This window comes from Chelonoidis abingdonii, chromosome 7 (genome assembly GCF_003597395.2).
Source record: "Chelonoidis abingdonii isolate Lonesome George chromosome 7, CheloAbing_2.0, whole genome shotgun sequence".
Taxonomy (NCBI): Eukaryota; Metazoa; Chordata; order Testudines; family Testudinidae; genus Chelonoidis; species Chelonoidis abingdonii.
In genome coordinates this window covers 92,348,819-92,368,247 of record NC_133775.1, presented here as the reverse complement: position 1 = coordinate 92,368,247, position 19,429 = coordinate 92,348,819, and the positions used below count along the sequence as shown (strand labels likewise).

Below are 19,429 nucleotides of genomic sequence, written 5' to 3'. Positions count from 1 at the left end.
ATAGACCTGGTTATTTCTCGCCCAGCTCCACAACCACACGGATTGGTAGCTTTCTTTGGAAACTCTCTCAAACATGTCCTCTGACACAGAAACATTTGTTTGAGTTCAGGAGTCAACAGGTGATTTTTTTCATTATTAGCTCAAAGCATAAGCAAACATTTCTGCATGAACTAACAATAAATATTGATGTTGTACAGGAATGAATGTAAAATCTGTTTCAATATAGGATCAATGACAGATTCACTTGAAAAAAAAGTCTCCGAGATGTCCTGTAAATTGTGTGAATGCTAGTAAGGTGATGCCTCAAGACCGAAATCCTACCTTGAAAGTATTTGAACACTTTAGCTGTTGGGGTAGCAAGAAAGCTAAAGATCATGCTCAATTTTCAAAGCTACAGTCGGAAAAACTGATAAAATTATCAAGATGGGTGCTTTAAAAATGCCTGTGTGGGGAAGGGGTAACTATTCTACTATGAATTCTGAGATGGAAAACAACCCATTCGTGTGAATAAAGAATATAGATTAGAACATTCTTTCTATTAAATTCAAGTAAATTGCACTTTTGGGGTCTTTTGCAGATGGCAAAATATTATAATTACCAGGTTGTTCAGTGGAAAAGCTCTAGAAGACAAGTCATTGGCAGAGACAAAGAACCCAGAGATCAGCAAATCTTTTACATTTCTTAGTATGGATTGCACTGATAATATAAGTGATAAGATAAAGTGAGGAAAATTTTAGAATCACTGAATTAAATACAATAATATTATTGCCTCTAACTTCTCCACTGGTCCTTCTAAGAAAAATTATATTTCAGAAAATAAATAAATAAACTAAAATAAAATTCCAGTGCAAAGACTGCTCACAGAAGATACTAAGACTGACCTTTGAAAGTAGACTCCACTGAATTTGTGAAGGTTTGGAGTAAGGATAATTCAGGCACTTTTGAGGAAAAGGGAGGTAATAAAAGGGACATGGGACTGGACAACTGATAGACTGAAAGATGTTTAACACTTACTTTGCAGAGAGCATCCTACATACCAGATCTCTACAGTAAGCATTCTCAGACAGAATCTCCTCCTCTTAGTTCTCCAGATAAATCTTGTACGTGGATGGGATTTTGGAACATTCAACTTCCTCAGTGAAATGAGGAAGAACAGGATATTTGGTGAATTATTAGAGGAGGCTAAAAGGTTCACCTCACAGTTACTTCTAGAGGAAACGACCAATAAATGCAGGTAAAAGGGATGCAAGGACAGAATAGGAAAGGAGGCAACATTTTATATTTAAAGAAGTATTTATAAAACATCTTTTAAAATATTCTGATGAGCTAACTACATTAAATATTACCTACTTAATTTACTGACAATGTTTGTGTTATACTGGCATCACTTACCTATAAAAGGTCATCATACAACCTGTGATAGTCATGTTCATTGGTACCTGAGCTGACATTCGGCCAATCAAAATCATCTTTTCACCGGTGTCTGGGTGAAAAGCTGAATCATACACATATTTTGCTCTCCATAGTTCATCTTCTGTCAACCCAGGGGCCACAATACCTTGTCTTGGAAACAAATAAAAAACGTTGTTATAAAATATAGCAATTAGTAAAAACAAACAAATATGGTACCAAAGGACTTTTGGATCAACAGCATAAATGTAAAAAGATAGAATTGAGTATTGTACTTTAGCTTCTATTGTACTGCATGTTAACAATCCCACTGACAAATGCATTTGGTAGACTAGCCTCTATATAGTTTGCTGAAGAACGAATCAGAATTCCCTGCAATGGTTGGGAACCTTAGCTGATACTGCCCATAACAAGATTCTACCTGTTCAAAAGAATGTCGAGATTTCAGCTATATAACTTCCATTAAAGTCACTAATGATCACATAGACAAAAACCCATGCCCAAGTCTGAAAATTTATCTTCGGGTATCTGAGAAGCTATTTATCTCAAATAATAGAACAAGCAGTCAAAGTTAGCTCTCAGTATTGCTGTCATACCAACTATTTATCATAATTAAACAGCTCATCCATAGACCAGAGTGCTTTCTTAGCACAGGTTCTCAGACCATGTCATTTGTTAATTCATAACTCTAGATCCTACTATTTTAAATATCACATATACTTGGCATTACAAGAAGATACAATAGAATACGTAAAGGAAGCAATACTGGTTTGAAAATGTTTTAAATATTTCATTAGACGGACATAATCACCTATTGATATAAGTGACACTAAGCAAACCACAATCAAGAAAAAAAATTGTCATTATTACTGATGGCCAAAAATATTCAACTATCATACCTGTAATCATGAACAATTTTTCTTGCATTTTCTAGTTGTTCGTTAGGTAATAAAATATTCCTGGGATCCGTTACAGTAAAGAAATGATTGGCTCGTCCAACAAAAGTGCTTTGATCCCAACGGGGTTCCTTGATATTAATGTCTAATGGTATATGTGCTGACATTTTCATGAACTCTACATGCAAAGAAAAAAGATTTCAATTTGATAATTCTTAGCAATACATAATGTACTGAGAACCTCTAAGGGTGTAATCTTGCTAGGTGCCAAACATTTTAAAATTCCATTAAAATCCCTAAATGAGCAAGTGCATACTTTGAATGCAATGTATTTATCCAATATGCTTTCCACAAACAACAAAGTGATTGGTATTAGTCAAAATGTCATTCACATGAGGAACAAGAGCAAGTTTATCTGAACATACATATACATTTCTACATTCCTTCTCTTAAATAGCTGCACAGTAAAAGAATGGTTCTCAGAAGATGAGTAACTGAAGAGCAGAATTTTATTGATAATAGACTCACAAAATAATGGATAATGAAAAATACTAATTCAGTATTTGCTTTACTTGAATTTATTATGTATTCTCTCGACACTCCACCAGACTGGAATAAGGTGACTTAAAGGGAATTAAAAATTAAATGTTTTGAGAAAACATGCTTTAAGTGAGTTAAACTATTCTTCTGCCACTGTATTTTGTGAGAAAGCCTGTAAAAAATTCTGGCACCGCAAAACAAAATTAAAGTTAGAAACACACAATAGAATATCTTTTACTGTAACAGCTGCATTTTCTAGAGCTTCCTGTAGATATTCTTTATTTTAAAAAGTGTTACCAAGCAATCCATAACACTAAGAAGGTGTGCCAGTTTTCCTAGGCATAAAGGCAGGGAACAGCACCTCTGCCAGTTAACTTCACAGACCTAGCAGTGTTCTGTCACCTCAGTAGAAGATGGTGACTTATTCATAGTTTGCAGTAATAACAGTTGCTTCCATATCAAGAACAAATCATCTGCTCAACCATTCATTCTGTTTAATTACTAAATAAGTCTGTGGAAAATGCTAATTAATAATGATTGGTTGGGGTCAATAGACAGTTGTATTTCAAAGGCAATGCTGTTCTCACAGCCCTCTAAAACAGGCAGATGGATGTTAAAATACCTCTAACTTAGAAGTGATGTTAAAGACAACCTGCTGTGTTTCTTAAGGGTTTAAGACTGAATGGGACCATAAAAACAATGTTTTTTCAATGCATTTCTAAACATTAGTTTTTAAACTGTATGGTATTCTGTCTAGCACTGAAACAATCACAGACTTACAGACTTCAGTGAAAAAGAAAAGTAAACACATACTACTCAATATGTGATCAAACACAAGAACTTGAGAGAATGATAGTTTCACTGTAGACACTAGAGCAAAAGTAGGCAAAAGATCATACCAGCAAGAGCACATGCTCAGCTCCCACTGACGTCACTGGGGCTGGAGCATGTCCATGTCCATGTCTATAAGGGTTAGGGCCCAGAAAATTAAGTCTTGTGACTAAAATAATTTTACCATCCTGATGAAAGAAGGCAGTTCCTAGTATAATACAGGCTGCATTAACCTTAGCATTATTAAAAGTGGATTTCTACAACCTGAAACAAATAAAAAACCCCAAACAACCAACGTTAATTAGACTTAAGAAAGGGAATGTTATGTGAGAATGATATTTGTACTATAATGTATTAATTGGTAATATCATTATCTTTGTCAGGAGAAACCAATATGCTATGTACCAGTACTCTACCATTAAGATCTAGTTAACAGTCCAGGTGAAGTTGCAAAAGTTAAGACTTTTAATTGTTAAAATGCCAAATTTAAAGATATTTGCATTCCTGATGGGTTCACTGTTATCTAACCGGAGCTTCATTTGGGGTGGTGAGTTGCATGCATATTATTTCCATTAAAGAAATAAGACTTGATATAAACTTGTATTGTCCAGGAGAGAGCCCAGGACATACATTTCTGGGAGAAAATTTAAGACTGGGAGTGTGTTGGGGTCACCTTGCATTATAACAAAGGCTAATGGGAACCAGAGTGTAACCCAAGTGTGGCTGGCAGGCTGCAGTTACATACGAACACTCAGGGAGTGACTTGCATGCTGGAAGGCTGTTTGGGAGCATCCCAGGTTGGAACTGCTTTAGCAAAGCATCATAAGGCACCCAAGATTGCAGGGCTAGGGTGGCACAGCTGCTCATTATTCTACATTGTACTCGAGTATGTCACACCTTCCACATGGCATTCTTTCATATTCTGATCAAAGACAAGTCAAATACTGTTTGTAAGAAAATTAGTGAAGACATTGGAGTTCGGCAATTAAACTTGAGTTGTTGTGTCACTGAACCTGGATAGTTCTTTCCTGTTTTATGTGAACAAATTCTGATCAGTATTTTATCTTAACTTAGCTTCTCTTTTTAGTTGGTTGATGCTTGCTTGCTAATGGAGAAAGACCAGGCACAAATTATGAAAGCTGTTTGAATTGCATGAGACCGATCAAAATTAGATGTGTAGAGAAAAAAGTATAAAAAGAAGCACAATATAACACAACTTCTAAAAACATCTTCAGCATATGAATTTTACACCAAAACAGAACTAGTCCATTCATGAAAGGTGGAGAGGTTAACACATCCAACAGACGTGAACAGTTACTCAAAGTCCTTTTTTTCCACCTCAAGAGCACTTTGGAAGTCTTTGGAAAGCAATTAAGTTATCTACAGATAGAAATTTCTTGGTCTTCTTCATATCCTAAGCAACCCAAACCAGCAAAAGGTTGTAAGAGATATAAAATACCATCCACATTCATACAGGAGATTAGGAAGCTGATTTAGACCACTGATGCTATTGGTTAAAAAACCTCCCAGTTCTTGGAATCAAGAAATTAACCATTTGTGAAAATCAGGCCCGGATCCACAAAGGAACTTTTAGGCACCTAGAAAATCACTGGAATCCACAAACCCTAGGCACCTAGACTCCCTATACAATAGATGGGGAACTATAAGTGGGATCCACAAATGCCCCAGCACTCTAGGTAGGAACTGACCTAAGCTGGCCAACGGGAGATACCTTTCCTTATAATCTTTAGCCCAATGGTCAGAGTACGCACCTGGTTCAATTCCCCCCATCCTCCCGCCTGAGAAGATATTTGAAAAGGCGTCTCCCACCTTTCCTCCAGATGCCTCACTAAGGCAGCAGTGTGCATACCTAGAGGCAGAAACTTGGGTCTGTAGGTAACTTTTACAGTGACAATGTAGGCACTGACTGAGATTAGGCACTTAAAGAGTTAGGCAGCAGCCAAGTGGGGTTTTGTGCATCACAGTAATACCTAAATCTGGGGTTTAGGCCCCTAAATCCTTTTGTAACATATGTCATGGGGACCATAAATTTGTTTTGTAAACAAAGTTACTACTGAGAACTGATGGCTATGACAAAGATATTCCCTCTCCATGCACTTATGCCAGAAAAGGTTTTTTAAACTGTAAGACATTCAGGGAAAGGGCTTTGTCTTCCTTTATGTCTACACAGCACCTAGAACCTTTCGGATGCTCTTATAATTATTTATTGTTTAAATTACAATGAAGTGGTCACACACCATGCATAGTTTACTACATTTCACATATAATGAAAGATACCATCGGGGCGGCTCTATGTATTTTGCTGCCCCAAGCACGGCAGTCAGGCGGCTTTTGGCTGCATGCCTGCGGGAGGTCCACTGGTCCTGCGCCTTCGGCGTACCCACCGCCGAATTGCCACCAAAGCTGCGGGACTGGCAGACCACCTGCAGGCATGCCGCCAAAGGCAGCCTGACTGCCGCCCTCACAGTGACCGGCAGGACCCCCCGTGGCTTGCCGCCCCAGGCATGCGCTTGGTGCGCTGATGCCTGGAGCCGTCCCTAGATACCATAGTTCTCTAAGATGTTAATCCCCACAAGACCTGTCACTGAGATTCAGTTTGCCCAAATTCTGCTTCACGTTTATCTACTACCAAAATCAACGAGTGTTGGCACACACATGAAGGCAAAATTGGCTCCAACTAATTTTACCAAGCATGCAGAGCAGCTGTGTTATGCATGAAATTTAGTAGTGGAAAAAATGAATTGGCAAACACAATTCATTTGGCTTTCCAGAACATAATAGACAAAGTCCCTCAGAAGAGGTTTTGAAGGAAACTAAGTAGTCAACAGAAGCAAAGTTCTGTCATGGATTAGAAAGAAACTAGTTGAAAGACAGATAACAGATTAGGAGTCATCTTCCAGCATAGTAAATGGTTAACAGTGGAATGACCCAATGGTCCATACAAAGACCAACACTGTTAAATAAAACTTGCTAATGACCTTGATGAAGTCATATTTTGTTCCCACTTACCTTTATACTATCCTTTTACGCATGTCCCTGATAATTATACACTATTTCTTTCAGTTAAACTGCCATTCTTTAGAAGAAAAAAATACTGAGTTTATAGTGTTATCAATTAAAAAAAATCATCTCCTGTCGTGATATTATATTTTTACATTTAGTCTATACTGTCAAACATAGAAGATTGAAATAACAAGGCCATTACATTAAAAAGATTTCTGTTTTCAGCCAGTTCCAAGATTATCCTTTAACAAACATTCTACTATGCTAGGCAACAAATCCTATTATTGACTTAAACATCAGTCAATACCTGATTGATATCCTGCTAAAAACTCATAAACAAAGTTTAGGGTATGTATACATATTTCTCCTTGTCAGGAACCACATGGATTTTTGTTTCTAGTCTCCTAATTTATTCTGGGACCAGGAAAACTGTACATTGTATAAATAAATTGACCCTTTTTTGTCCTGAAGCTGCAGAGGTTAGTAGTATAGAGAGGTTGTGATGGGTTGGATCACAGAAACCCCTTTGGGACTGCCACCTGATGTGCTTAGACCTCTGAGCCTGTTTTCCCTGCCATCCTGGGACTTCAGTCCCTTGCCTGGTTTAAATCAGACACACTTGCCTGCTGCAAACAAGATCCAAGTCTGAACCACGTCCCCCACAAGCTGCAGGCTTAGCTGAAGACAGCTTAAGAAGTTCTCATGTCCTCCGCACTCAGATACCCAACTACCAATGGGAATCCAAACCCCTAATAAATCCGTTTTAACCTATATAAAGCTTATACAGGGTAAACTCATAAATTGTTCACCCTCTATAACACTGAGAGGTATGCACAGCTATTTGCCCCCCCAGGTATTAATACATACTCTGGGTTAATTAATAAGTAAAAAGTGATTTTATTAAATACAAAAAGTAGGATTTAAGTGGTTCCAAGTAATAAATGACAGAACAAAGTGAACTACCAAACAAAATAAAATAAAACACACAAGTCTATGCCTAATACAGTAGGAAAACTGAACACAGATAAAATCTCACCCTCAGAGATGTTTCAATAAGCTTCTATCACAGACTGGATGCCTTCCTAGTCTGGGCCCAATCCTTTCCCCTGGTACAGTCCATGTTCCAGCTCAGGGGGTAGCTAGGGGATTTCCCATGACTGCAGCCTCCTTTGTTCTGTTCCACCCCCTTTATATATCTTTTGCACAAAGCGGGAATCCTTTGTCCCTCTCTGGGTTCCCATCCCTCCTTCTAAATGGAAAAGCACCAGGTTAAAGATGGATTCCAGTTCAGGTGACACCATCACATGTCACTGTAAGACTTCATTACCCACTTGCCAGGACACATGTATATGGGAAAACTTAGAAGTAAACAGAGTCATCTACAGTTACCTGTCCTGGTTAATGGGTGCCATCAAAATTCCAAACCACCATTAATGGCCCACACTTTATATAATTACAATAGGACCTCAGAGTTATACTTCATATTTCTGGTTTCAGATACAAGATGATACATTTATACAAATAGGATGACCACACTCAGTAGATTATAAGATACATAATGATACCTTACAAGGGACCTTTTGCATGAAGCATATTCCAGTTACATTATATTCACACTTATTAGCATATTTTCATAAAATCATATGGAGTGCAACGTCACAGAGGTATTAACTCAAAGGCTGCAAACATCTGACTAAACAAAAAGCACAAATCATGAGCGCATATTGCAGCCAGTGAACACTATCGTCTGATGTTTTAAGACTGTTTTCCTGGTTTAAATACGCTTAATGTGTTAAGATCATTTAAGCATCTAAATGTTTCTTTAGAGAAGTTTTATTAGCCTGGCTATTTTACTACAGGAGGTCCGTGATGCACTGCTTGTGCAATGTTGTTTTAGGAATGTCATTGTGCCAACTTGTTTCTTTGGAAGTTCATGAATTAGAAAAGTGTTTCCCCTTTTGGATGAAGGAAGGTTGCCAACTTTCTATAAAAAAAATGCAAATAGACACTGCCATCTCCTAAATAAGATTCCTTTTTGATCTAATAGAACTAGATTCCCAAACTCCCACACCCATATTGAGTTGTTTTTATTATCCTTCTAGTATCCTGGGGGACTTTGAACTTCTCTTGTGCAAGTGGATTGTGGAACTTTGAAATATGGGAGATAATGTAAGTTATCTGTATATTTAACATGTACTGAAACTATATTTACAGTACGTTTGGACAACAGTGTTAGGGCTCTTTGAGCCCTCTGGTTTATGATTGCTTATTTTAGCAAATATACAGCAGTTTTGAATATATTTACAACATTTGGAAATGACCTTCCATGTGACAGCATAGGCTTCTCTTTATTGAGACAGTAACAACATCAACTAGAAATGGAAAAGTAGATTAAAATTATTTTCTAAAGAAAGATGCATTCTCATTGGTTGATTTGACCATTAAAACATATTGAATTACAACTAAACAGAACCTTTACACTAGATTTGGTACATCCTTTTGCTACCTAGGAAGGTAGACTATAACTACATACATTTATTTAAGCAACTATATAGCTTAATATTTTCAGATTCTCATTAATAATACATTTTAGTATCTTAGAAAATGGCAAATGATATATTGCCTATTTACTAGTTAATTAACATTTCGATCATGATTTGCATCGAGCTGTATTAGGATGGTAACTGGAATTTAATTAAACACATAAAATAGTACGTAAAATTATTTTGATTAAACAAACTAACCTTAAATATTTTGGACAGATAAACTTCAGTATTTTTCCATGTGCTGGAGAGTAAGTTTCCATGCTGGGTGGGGTCATAAATATTCATAATTTGAGAACTGAGTCAAATCAGAGCTCCAGTAAGGCAAAGCCAAAAAAACAAGAGTATGAGACTACCCAGGTTGGCTCAGTGGATGATCCTGATGAGACATCTGATGGTGTTTCCTGGAGTGAGAGGCTGGGCTCCTGTGATGACATCAGACTCTTGTACCCACTAGTAAAGGATCAAGCCCTACTGTCTATTGTGCCATATTTACAAAGTTTGACTTCAAAAGTTAAATATTTCCCCTCGATTCTTTCTTTACATAGAAAAGCAGCCTTGTACTCAAAGTTTTTGATAGATGCTCATGGATTCAGCATTTATTTAATTTCTTAAAAATAATAATATTAGGCCATAGCATATTTTAAAGAGGTTTATTTTTTTAAAAAAAATATTTTAACATAAATTAAAAGAATCAGATTTAATAAAAAAATCTGATCTTTATGATTTTTTTAAAAAAAATATTGATTTTTATCTACCCTGTCAGATTAACTTAATACACCAAGGAAAGAATGATAAATGCCATGGCAGAGAATGTTCATTACTTATCTTTCAAAAATTATTGTAACCCCATATTTTTCATTACTACAGGTAAAACATTTCAAAATGTTAAATGATTCATGAACAATGAAAACCAACGACAATTGTGTTCACCATTTTTAGGCCCAATCCTGCCTGGAGCTCTTTGTGCACACAGCTGCCAGTCCGCACGGAATTCAGTGAAAGACGGGGAACTTAATTAGCAGCTACTAAAGAAAACAAAAAGTTTTCTTCCTCCTCTAAATTTTTTTCTTTATATGGTATATTTGGCAGACACAGAAATCTTGAGAAAAATAAAAGCAAGTATGAAAAATATAAAATACATCATATCATACACTGAAGTGATGGATACAATCCAAGGAGGAAAGAAAATGATCAAAATCAAGTGAAAATGCATTGATTCAAGATAATGCTATACACTTCCGACAACAAATTTAATTTATCTGAGTGCAATGAAACCCAAGTGCTCTGAACATATAAAGAGTTATAGTGTAAGGAGCCCACAATTTGCAGTCACCTGAAAGTTGAAAAAAAGCTACTACGCTTTCTGATTTCACAGTGGAAAGCACTGTTCAAATGGTACACATCTAACAAAGAGCAAGGATAGTTCCTTGCCTGGACAAACTTACAAACTTTTCACAGAAATATTTTTCATACAGAAGTACTGTCCTTGGTACTACTGGGATTGTAAAATCCCAATTTTTGTTTTGTTTTGCTTGTTGGTAGACCATCTGTTAACAGCAGAGAGGTAGGTACCAAGAGTCTGAATGGAAAAAAACAGTTCATGTATTTCTTTTCTGTTCTGCATAATTTATCATCCACTGTTAGTAAATAGTGAAGATGTACATAAAATCCCATACAAACTAAACTATACAAGCAAAGTGTTTTAACAAATACTTTGGAAACTGTCCCTATACTTAAAGATACTCCTATATATAAAAAAATACTTCAACTATGAAACAAGAAATGGGATCTGTGCACAAAAGTATTTTTTTCATGGCTATTTTTAAAATGTATTGAAGACGCCTTACTTAACTGGAAGGCATAATTCTCTTTTCTGGTGAAATAATGAGCCTGCAGCCAAAGGTCATCTGAACTGGTACAATACCTTGTAGTCATGTGGTCTTGTAACAGTATTTTAATCAGCTCTATATTAATCAGATACTCTAATTTTCAGAGCGCAAGTTTTAAATTGCCCTAAAGGAATGCCACAGCTTACTCAACCAGTTTGAAGGCACAAAAATCCAACAATAGAAGTGATCAAATAAATTTTACAACAAATTATGTAAGACTTGATTCTGATCTCACTTACACCAGTTTTCCATTTGTTTAAATCCACTCACTTCAATGGAGTTACTCCTGATTTATACTGTGATCAGAACTATATCTTTAGTGATACAAAATCGGTACCTGAATATTATGAGTAATAAAATTGTAAGAAAAGAAAAATTATGGACATTTTGGTTACATAAAATTAAGATAACTCAGGAAAGCAGATAAATTTAAGGAGAAGTTTTTAAAGGGAGCATGCACGGGAAGTAAATGAACAAATCTTGTAAAAAGATTTCAGCTGCCACAGCCATCTGATGAAGCCAGAGCTCAACAGCGATCAAATCATTTACTGCTCTTTTTTGGCATCTTATTTTTTTACTTCCAGAGATTACATTGTTTAATAAACACCATCAGAAGTGGAATAACCTATTTAATAAGAGTTTTGAATCAATAGTGCCACAACATTTTCATCCCTGATGCTTCAAAATCTGAGAAAATTAAACACAAGCAGCACAATTATCTCATCAGTTATTCAGCTTCCAGTTATTGTCAGCATTCCTTTTCAAACAGCTCAGTAGCAGAGATGCTGAAAAACAAAGTTAATTATGCAGACATGTCAACTATTAACATAATTCACACTGAACAGTCAAGCTGAAGTGACTGTCACAATGCAAGGACACACACTATGGGAAAGTATTAAAAACCCCAAAGATATTTTTATATAACACAGTTAAACAATTGTTTCTGTTGTGGATATATAAACTTTTTATTTGTTACTTTTGGACAATATTTTTTTTCCACTGATTCCTGAAACACAACACATCCACCACTTGAATTCAAAGTATATTTACTTTTTAATAAAACTCATATATATAGGTCCAGATGGTTCTAATCCAGAATTCAAGATTATGAGGAAAAATATCATAAACAACAATATTTATAAAGCACCTTTCACTTATAGATCTCCGAATGCTTCATAAAAGAAGGAATGGTTATCCTGAATGTACAGATGTGGAAATTCAGTCACAGAGAGGTTATATGGCTTGTCAAGGGACAGAGAGAAAGGCAATGACAGAATTGAAAATAGAAACTTGGTCTCCTGCAACAGTGTCACCCAGTGGTCAGGTCCAAGGTTCCTATCCACTGGACCACAGTGCCTCCAGATTAAGTTAGTTGGGTAAAAAAAAAAATATCTGCTATTTCAATTTAGTCTAACTTCAGTACAGACTTGTTAAGAAAGATGTCAGATGCATAATGTTATGTGTAACTTTCTCTCCCGCATCTCTTCCTCCTCCTTTGTCTGCATTATATTTCATTTAGGCCCAGGTCTTGCAAACACTGACAAACATGGATAATTATAAGTGTGTGAGTAGTTGGGACTAGGGATGCCCCAGTCCTGCAAAACACACAAACAAAACAAACGAACAAACAAACAAAAACCATGCCAGTGCGTAACTTGATGCACTGTGAGTAGTCCATATGCAATTCTTAGCAGAAACATGGCTTGAGATTAGACTCCTCAGACCAGGGTCCTTATCTTCATATATGGTTAGGTGTGCATGGCACTTTAGAAGACATTATAAAAGACGTTTGTGCATAACAGATAAGATCTCTTTATGAGACACTTGTAACTCATTTTTTAATTGGCTAATTTTTTTTAAAACAGTTTTTGATAGAAACTTTATTTAATAGTTTTTATGTCTTTTCTGCTTCCCTTCTGATATTTAGGAGAGTAATTCGAAGGGGCACGTAAAAGCAATACTACCAAACACACTCACGTTTGCCCCTCTTTACTTACTCTTTGATAAGATGGAAACATTTGCAGTATCTTTTCAAGCATCCTGTACCAAACTTAATGGGGAATAAAGTTTATAAATATCAAAAGAAGTGACAGTATCCTCCCCTGAAAATGAAATCACAAACCAGAGCAAAGTCTAAACAACAGTTTTTAGTACAAAGGCCACTGTTAGTTTTACCATGGAATCAGCAGCAGTGGAAGACTTTAAACTTTGTTTAAAGAATAACAACAGTAGCTGCAACGGGTCTGAAAACTGCATGTTCAGAAGTCATCAGGAATTAAACTCTCAACTGTAATGTTTCAAAGTTCACTTTTTTCTTTATTAAATGTAAAATGTTCTACAGCTACTTTGTAACTTGAAGCAACAGTCACAAATGAAGCAGCAACTCTATGTGGTTCAATTAGTCATAGATTAGATGAGTTTTTGAAGGGCCCAGACACTTGGTAACTTTTTTACTCACATTAAAATACAAAGGAAAAGCACTGAAGTTAGCTGTAGTCAACATTTAAGGTTTTAGAACATTTTAAATGGTACTGGTTACTAAAATCACAGCAACAAATTCGTTAACTCCTGGGTGGGTAGAAATCTTTTCTGTACAAGGGTTACCAGTTTCTGCAGAATCTAAGCATTCATTGAATAAAATAAAAATAAAATTAAGTTTCTAGACCTTATAATTGTGAACCTAAATTTCTAAATGTGAACCAAGTGTAAACTGAGGCAGTGATGCCTTCCTAATTCTACAGATGGACATCTTTAGCGCCAGAGTAAAAAGGGGACAGATAATGTTATTATGATGGGTGGTCAGGAGGGTTCCAACAATGCTAATGATTGAGGAGGCAGTGTTTACGTTCAATGGGGTCTGCCACTTCCAAAACCTAAGGCAAAGGCACTAGTGGGGGGATGGGTGTGTGTGGGGAAATCCTAGAAGAGGGCTCTGCTGAGTCGGTGTCAGCAAAGCCCACCCACCCTAACCCTTCTGCTTGGTAGGGCATTCTTATATAAGAATTCTCTGCTGTGCTGGCTTCACTGTTTCTCTCCTTCACTCTACCTAACATCTCCCTGATCCTCAGCCTGATGATCCCTGTTTCTGGGCAGGTTGAAGTCCAAGAGAATGGCCCCAGATGCCTGTCACCATAGCAGCAGGCTTTGTTGGTAAGACAAGGGTCATCCTGTCATTCCAGCAGAGGACTCTGTGTGTCGGACCAGCGTAAGTTGAATGGGGAGGAGGCAGATTGTGTGGGAGGTCCAGCTTTAACTGGAGAAGCAGAGTGCTTCCAGAGAAAGACTACCAGCGATGTATTTAACCTGCATAAGACAGGGAAGGAGGTTTAGCTCAGGAGGGGTACTGATGTTATTTCAGCCTGCTGAGTAGGCTTAGTGTTTGGGCTAGTAGATGCTGGGCATGGGCAGTGGGTCAAGCCTCACTTTGGGGAGGCTAGCCCCTGGCTCCGCCCCTTCCACTCCTGCTACCTGCGGCCACAGCCCCGAGTTCCCCCGCTCCCCTCATGGCTGGAGCTTTGAGACTCCACCCCCCGCGGCCTGAGCCCAGCAGCGGCTGTAGCCCCGAACCCCCTTGGCCCATCTTGCATCCCAAGCCCCCTCCACAGCTGCAGTCTCCTGCCCCCTCCACAGCCAGAGCCCCAAGATCCCCTTCCCCCCATGGCTTGAGCCCCAAGACCCCCTCCCCACAGCAGCCCGAGACCCCTTGTCCCCTCCCTGTGGTTGGAGCCCCAAGAGCTCCTGGTTCCTCTCTGTGGGCAGAGCCCCAAGACTCCCGGCCCCCTCCACAGCCCCCCATGGCCAGAGGAGCTCTGGGCCAGCTGAAGCCCTGAGACCCCTGCAACCTGCTCAGAGGAGCCGTGGGCTGGCCAGAGCCCCCGCAGCCACACCTCCCCTCCACAGACCCCAAGCCGCCCCTCAAAAATTCAAAAGCTCTTTTCTTCCAGAAGAAGAACCTGAGCTTTTGCTATGCCCCATGCAGGTTCTGAGCCGGATGAGGAAGTGGAATGTGTTATTCAGACAGCAACCCTGGTTCATCAGTAATCTCCCTGCAATCCATGGAGAAAATTCTGAGGAACCCAGGAAGCTGAACAGCACATACTGCCTCCTCTGCCACCCCGGAACCTGCATGGGGCATAATAAAAAGAAAAAATTCCCCCCCTTGAACCTGCAACCGGGGTCCAGTGGCCGGGCCAGGCTGCCTCCCCTGGCCCATTATATCTGCTACCCATGATGTTGGGTACATTTTTCAAGCCCTGTGCAACCCTGCCTATCAGAAGGGGAGATGGCATTAAAACAACCTGCTGTGATGCAAAAACTCATTTAAGCGAATGACAGTAACTATTAATTTAAGCTGACACCCTTATAATTTATTATGATGCGCCAAACATTACAGCATGATTTATGAGGATGCTATTACTATGAAAATTTGCTAACCATTCTCAGTAGCTTAATTTTGGAATTAACACCCTGGCCTTTTAAGAACATAAGAAAGGCCATACTGGGTCAGACCAAAGATCCAGCTAGCCCAGCATCCTGTCTTCTGACAGTGGCCAATGCCAGGTGCCCCAGAGGGAACAAACAGAACATATAATCATCAAGTGATCTGACCCCCCATCGCTGTTTTTGGGTCTAGAATTAAAGACCTGCAGCATGGTCATGGCTGGCCTGGGTCAGCTGACTCTGGCTAGGGCTGCAGAGATAAAAATCGCTGTGTAGATGTCCAAGCTGGGGCTGGAGTCCGGGCTCTGAGACCCCTCCTCCCTATCTCATGGGATGCCAGAGCTTGGGGTCCAGCCCAACACAGAAATTTTACATCCTTGCAGCCTGAGTCCGAGTCAGCTGACCCAGGCCAGCCACAGGTGTTTAACTGCTGTGTAGATGTACTCTTTTTGGGTAGTCTCAGTCTTGTCCCCAATGGATAGGGATTTTCCTTCCCCCCAGGCCTGAAAACGCTCATCGTAATGACCTGTCTTTTGACAGTTTCTGTGGAGAAGCCAGGGACTGAAGACCCTGCGGACCGAACTACTCCCTCCCACCTGGAAAAGGTGACCCCTCTACTTCAAGGCTGAAGCAGTCTGACAAGGCAATGTTGGGGCGGCACATGTTGCAAATACTCATACTGTAACTGTTCTGATGATAAAAAGACTTCAGGCTCCAGAGACATGAGGGCATCACCTCTCATTATAAGTAAAATTAGTGCTAGATTGTTTCAAGGGAGGATAATTTTGGGGAGAGGAGCATCTTCACATGATGCCAAATTTCCAGCATATTTCAGATTTATCTTTGTCATTTAGCAAGGCTGTTCCCTCTCTGCATTATGCTGGCAGCCCCAGTTTAAAAGATGATAGCTGGGAGTCAACAGCACTGCAAGACAGTGATACAGAAAATTACAAATGAGTTGCAAATTTTTTCTATCCTAAAATAGTGTTTGCTGGCAAATACCAGTTGAAATCAGAAAGCTTGTACTGCATGCTAGAACCATCCTCTCCCATCACAACAACACTACCAGATAGATTTATAAGGCAAAAAGTAAGTCCTGTTTGTAGCCTAGCAACAAAAGCAATAGTCTGTGTTAAACGGATAGGGCCTGCTGCTGAGACTGACTTTTCAATTCAGCAGCCATCTTTGGTGTGTAACTTAAAGGGAGATTTCATCATTCTGCACTAAAGCCACCTCCAGATGCTAGAGGTTTGCAGCCGCAGCAGCCAGCTCAGCAGCGTGCTTTCAATTTACAACCCCTCCTCGGATCCCTGCCGCACCTGAATCACACATGGCCATTCACCACCAGTTTCTCCCTTGTTTTTTCCAAGAGCTTCTTTGCTAACGAACAGTTATTTCAAGCTCTTCATTTCATTCCCAAAGGCAGTTGCCTCAAACGTGCCTCCTCTGGAGGGTTAATGTCTTTTCTTCCCCTCATCTGTGTCAACAGGAAACTGAACGAGGAATTATTTCTATTTTATCGAGACACTCTATATGACCCTCACCGTGGTACTTTTTCTCATTATAATGCATCTTTTCCTGAAAGGATTGAAACTGCGGATCTTTACTGTGCCTGAGTATAAATCTGCCCCCCTTGCCTCCTTAATGCCCTCATCTTGACGATACATCGCTCTCCAAACCGGGTGCATTAGTCAAGTCACACGCGTGCATAGGCGGGGGGTACACGAGGAGCAGTCGCTCCATCAGAGGAACCCACCGATCACCCAGGGAGCGGGTGCATGCTGCTAGCTCGCCTCTGAACCCTGGAGGGCACGGGCAAGCACAGACCCCCCCACGCCTCCCGCTCCCGCTGCAATTTCATGCCTGTTTATTAACTGGGGGGTTAACCTGAAGGCAGGTTGCTGCATTAGGGGATGACCCCCAGGCCTCCCTCTTGCATAGAGGGAGGGACTCTGCAGAAGGACTTAACCCCCGGTCTTTTGGGGATGCGATTGCCCAAGAGGGGGCTCGCTGCGGAGGAGCCCCCAGTCCCCCGCGCGTGGAGGGGGCTGCGGCAGGAAGCTTCACTCTCCCTCCCGGAGGCTGCCGCGGGGATGGGGAGGGCAGGTGGCGTTAACCCTTGCGGGGTTCCCGCTCTCGCGTACTCACAGCGCCCGCCGCTCCGCACAGCCCGCCGCCGGAAGAGAGTCAGCCAGTGCCGGGCAGGCGGGAGCCGGAGCCGGAGCGGGAGGCGGGCGCCCGGCCCTGCCCGGCCCGCCGAGGGGAGGAGAAAAGACGAGCCGAGCTGGGGAGGGGGTGGGCAGTAATGGGGTAGGAACGCGGGGGAGAGCTGAGGGCGGCTGGCGGGGCAGGCAGCCGGGTGGCTGGGGAAAATCATTGGTATTAGCCGTAGCTTGTTGTTTCCGTTTGGTGATGAGGCTCCTGTGCAGCCCCTGGGGGGCATTTCCCTTCCCCAGTTCCCTGCGCTGCCCCAAACCCAGAGAGATGTTGAATTATCACAGTCCCTGTCCTGTCCGGTTCCGCTTCACCAGGGGGCTGGGACAATGTGTAGGGTGGGGGCGCTGCGAGCAACTGAACCAAACTGCAAACCCTGGGTAGGATGTGAACCGCTTCAAGCCAGGGGCTGCGGCAGCACCCGTAGGTCTAGCACCTATGCTGCCCACCCATCCCTATGGGGTGCCAGGCTCTGAGAAGTGCTCCATTACAATCATCCTTCCACAATTACGTTTTGCAGTTTTTAAGGTGGAATTTCAAAATCTGACACTTCCCTCCAAAGCAACGATGGCCGGAGAGACCTGGAACCGCCAGAAACCTCACTAGTTTGTTATTGCAAGGCATGGCTATCCACATAGCCACATCCACATAGCCACACCGCAGTGTAGGAGTGCTAGGAATGGTGAACTATCCGTCTGCCTAGCTCTCCCACACATCAGCATGGTAGCTGTGTGCACTGGTGTGACAGTTTAAGGCTGCTCAGGAGGAGACATGTTCTGTCTGCACTGATTTCCTCTTGTAAGTTTGCTCATAAGGCCTGCATTGCATTCACAAGTTTATTATTGAATTCCTCCTTTATGTTAAGTAGTCTGAGATTCCCGGTATGAAAAGGGTGGAGGGAACATCAGGACAGTTCACGTAGGCCAGCGTTCACCTTGCGGCAACCCTGTCAGGCAGAATACTTACTGGCTAGCTGATTTCAGTTTAACAGAACTTGAAGCTGCTGGGATATCACATGCCCTGTGTAATACTCACCTAGGGGTATTCCTGATTGTGAGACACCTCACCACCTGCTCTTAGTGTGGAGAGTCTTGCCTAACGCCTGATGTAGTTTGGTTCCCTGAAACCAACAGTTTCTGGTCACAGCCAAGCATCAACTTACAGGTCTCTGCAGACCTTACCCTCTTGCAGGCTAGTGACAGACACATATCAACATCCTAGCCCCCCTGCAGTGTCCAGCCTGTGTCACAAGATGCTCACAGCAATAACCACGTACGCTGTCTTCAGAGAGACAGCGTATACGCTGCTTAGCTAGCACAACTCAGGATCAGATCCTTTACAATAGCACAGCACTGGAATCTACTTAAAGTGAAAACAAATGAGTTTCTGTACTGTGACAATGCACCTCTTTCATCACATGAGGGCTCAGCATTTCTCCCTCTGGCACTGGGGCTGTGGTAATACTTCACATTGGTTTGCTTAGGGTTGGCCCAAGGGGCTTCTTTAAACAAACAAAAAAAAATACATTTCCCAAATCCCACTGGATTTGCCTCTTATGAAGCTGGCTATTAATTGCCAGCCACCATCTCTAACACACTCTGGGCCCAGCTATACTGGGAGCCTCTCCAAACAGAAACAA

At 40.7% G+C, this 19,429-nt stretch overlaps 1 protein-coding gene across 4 annotated transcripts in view; it reads right to left on the bottom strand.

Annotated features, from left to right (window-relative positions):
* The window catches only part of SFXN1 (sideroflexin 1), a 35,258-nt gene extending 17,466 nt beyond the window's left edge, over positions 1-17,792 (bottom strand). For 3 of the 4 annotated variants that reach the window (XM_032801484.1, XM_032801485.1, XM_075068117.1), the window contains exons 1-3: positions 17,725-17,792; positions 2,310-2,484; positions 1,393-1,563 (exon numbers count right to left, since the gene is read on the bottom strand). In XM_032801484.1, the coding sequence (XP_032657375.1) occupies positions 1,393-1,563; positions 2,310-2,479 (341 nt within the window). In that variant the 5' untranslated portion in view covers positions 2,480-2,484; positions 17,725-17,792. Of the gene's footprint in view, positions 1-1,392; positions 1,564-2,309; positions 2,683-17,724 lie in introns of those variants that run through there. The other variant, XM_075068116.1, reaches the window with a different exon arrangement.
* Positions 17,793-19,429: the final 1,637 nt, after the last annotated feature.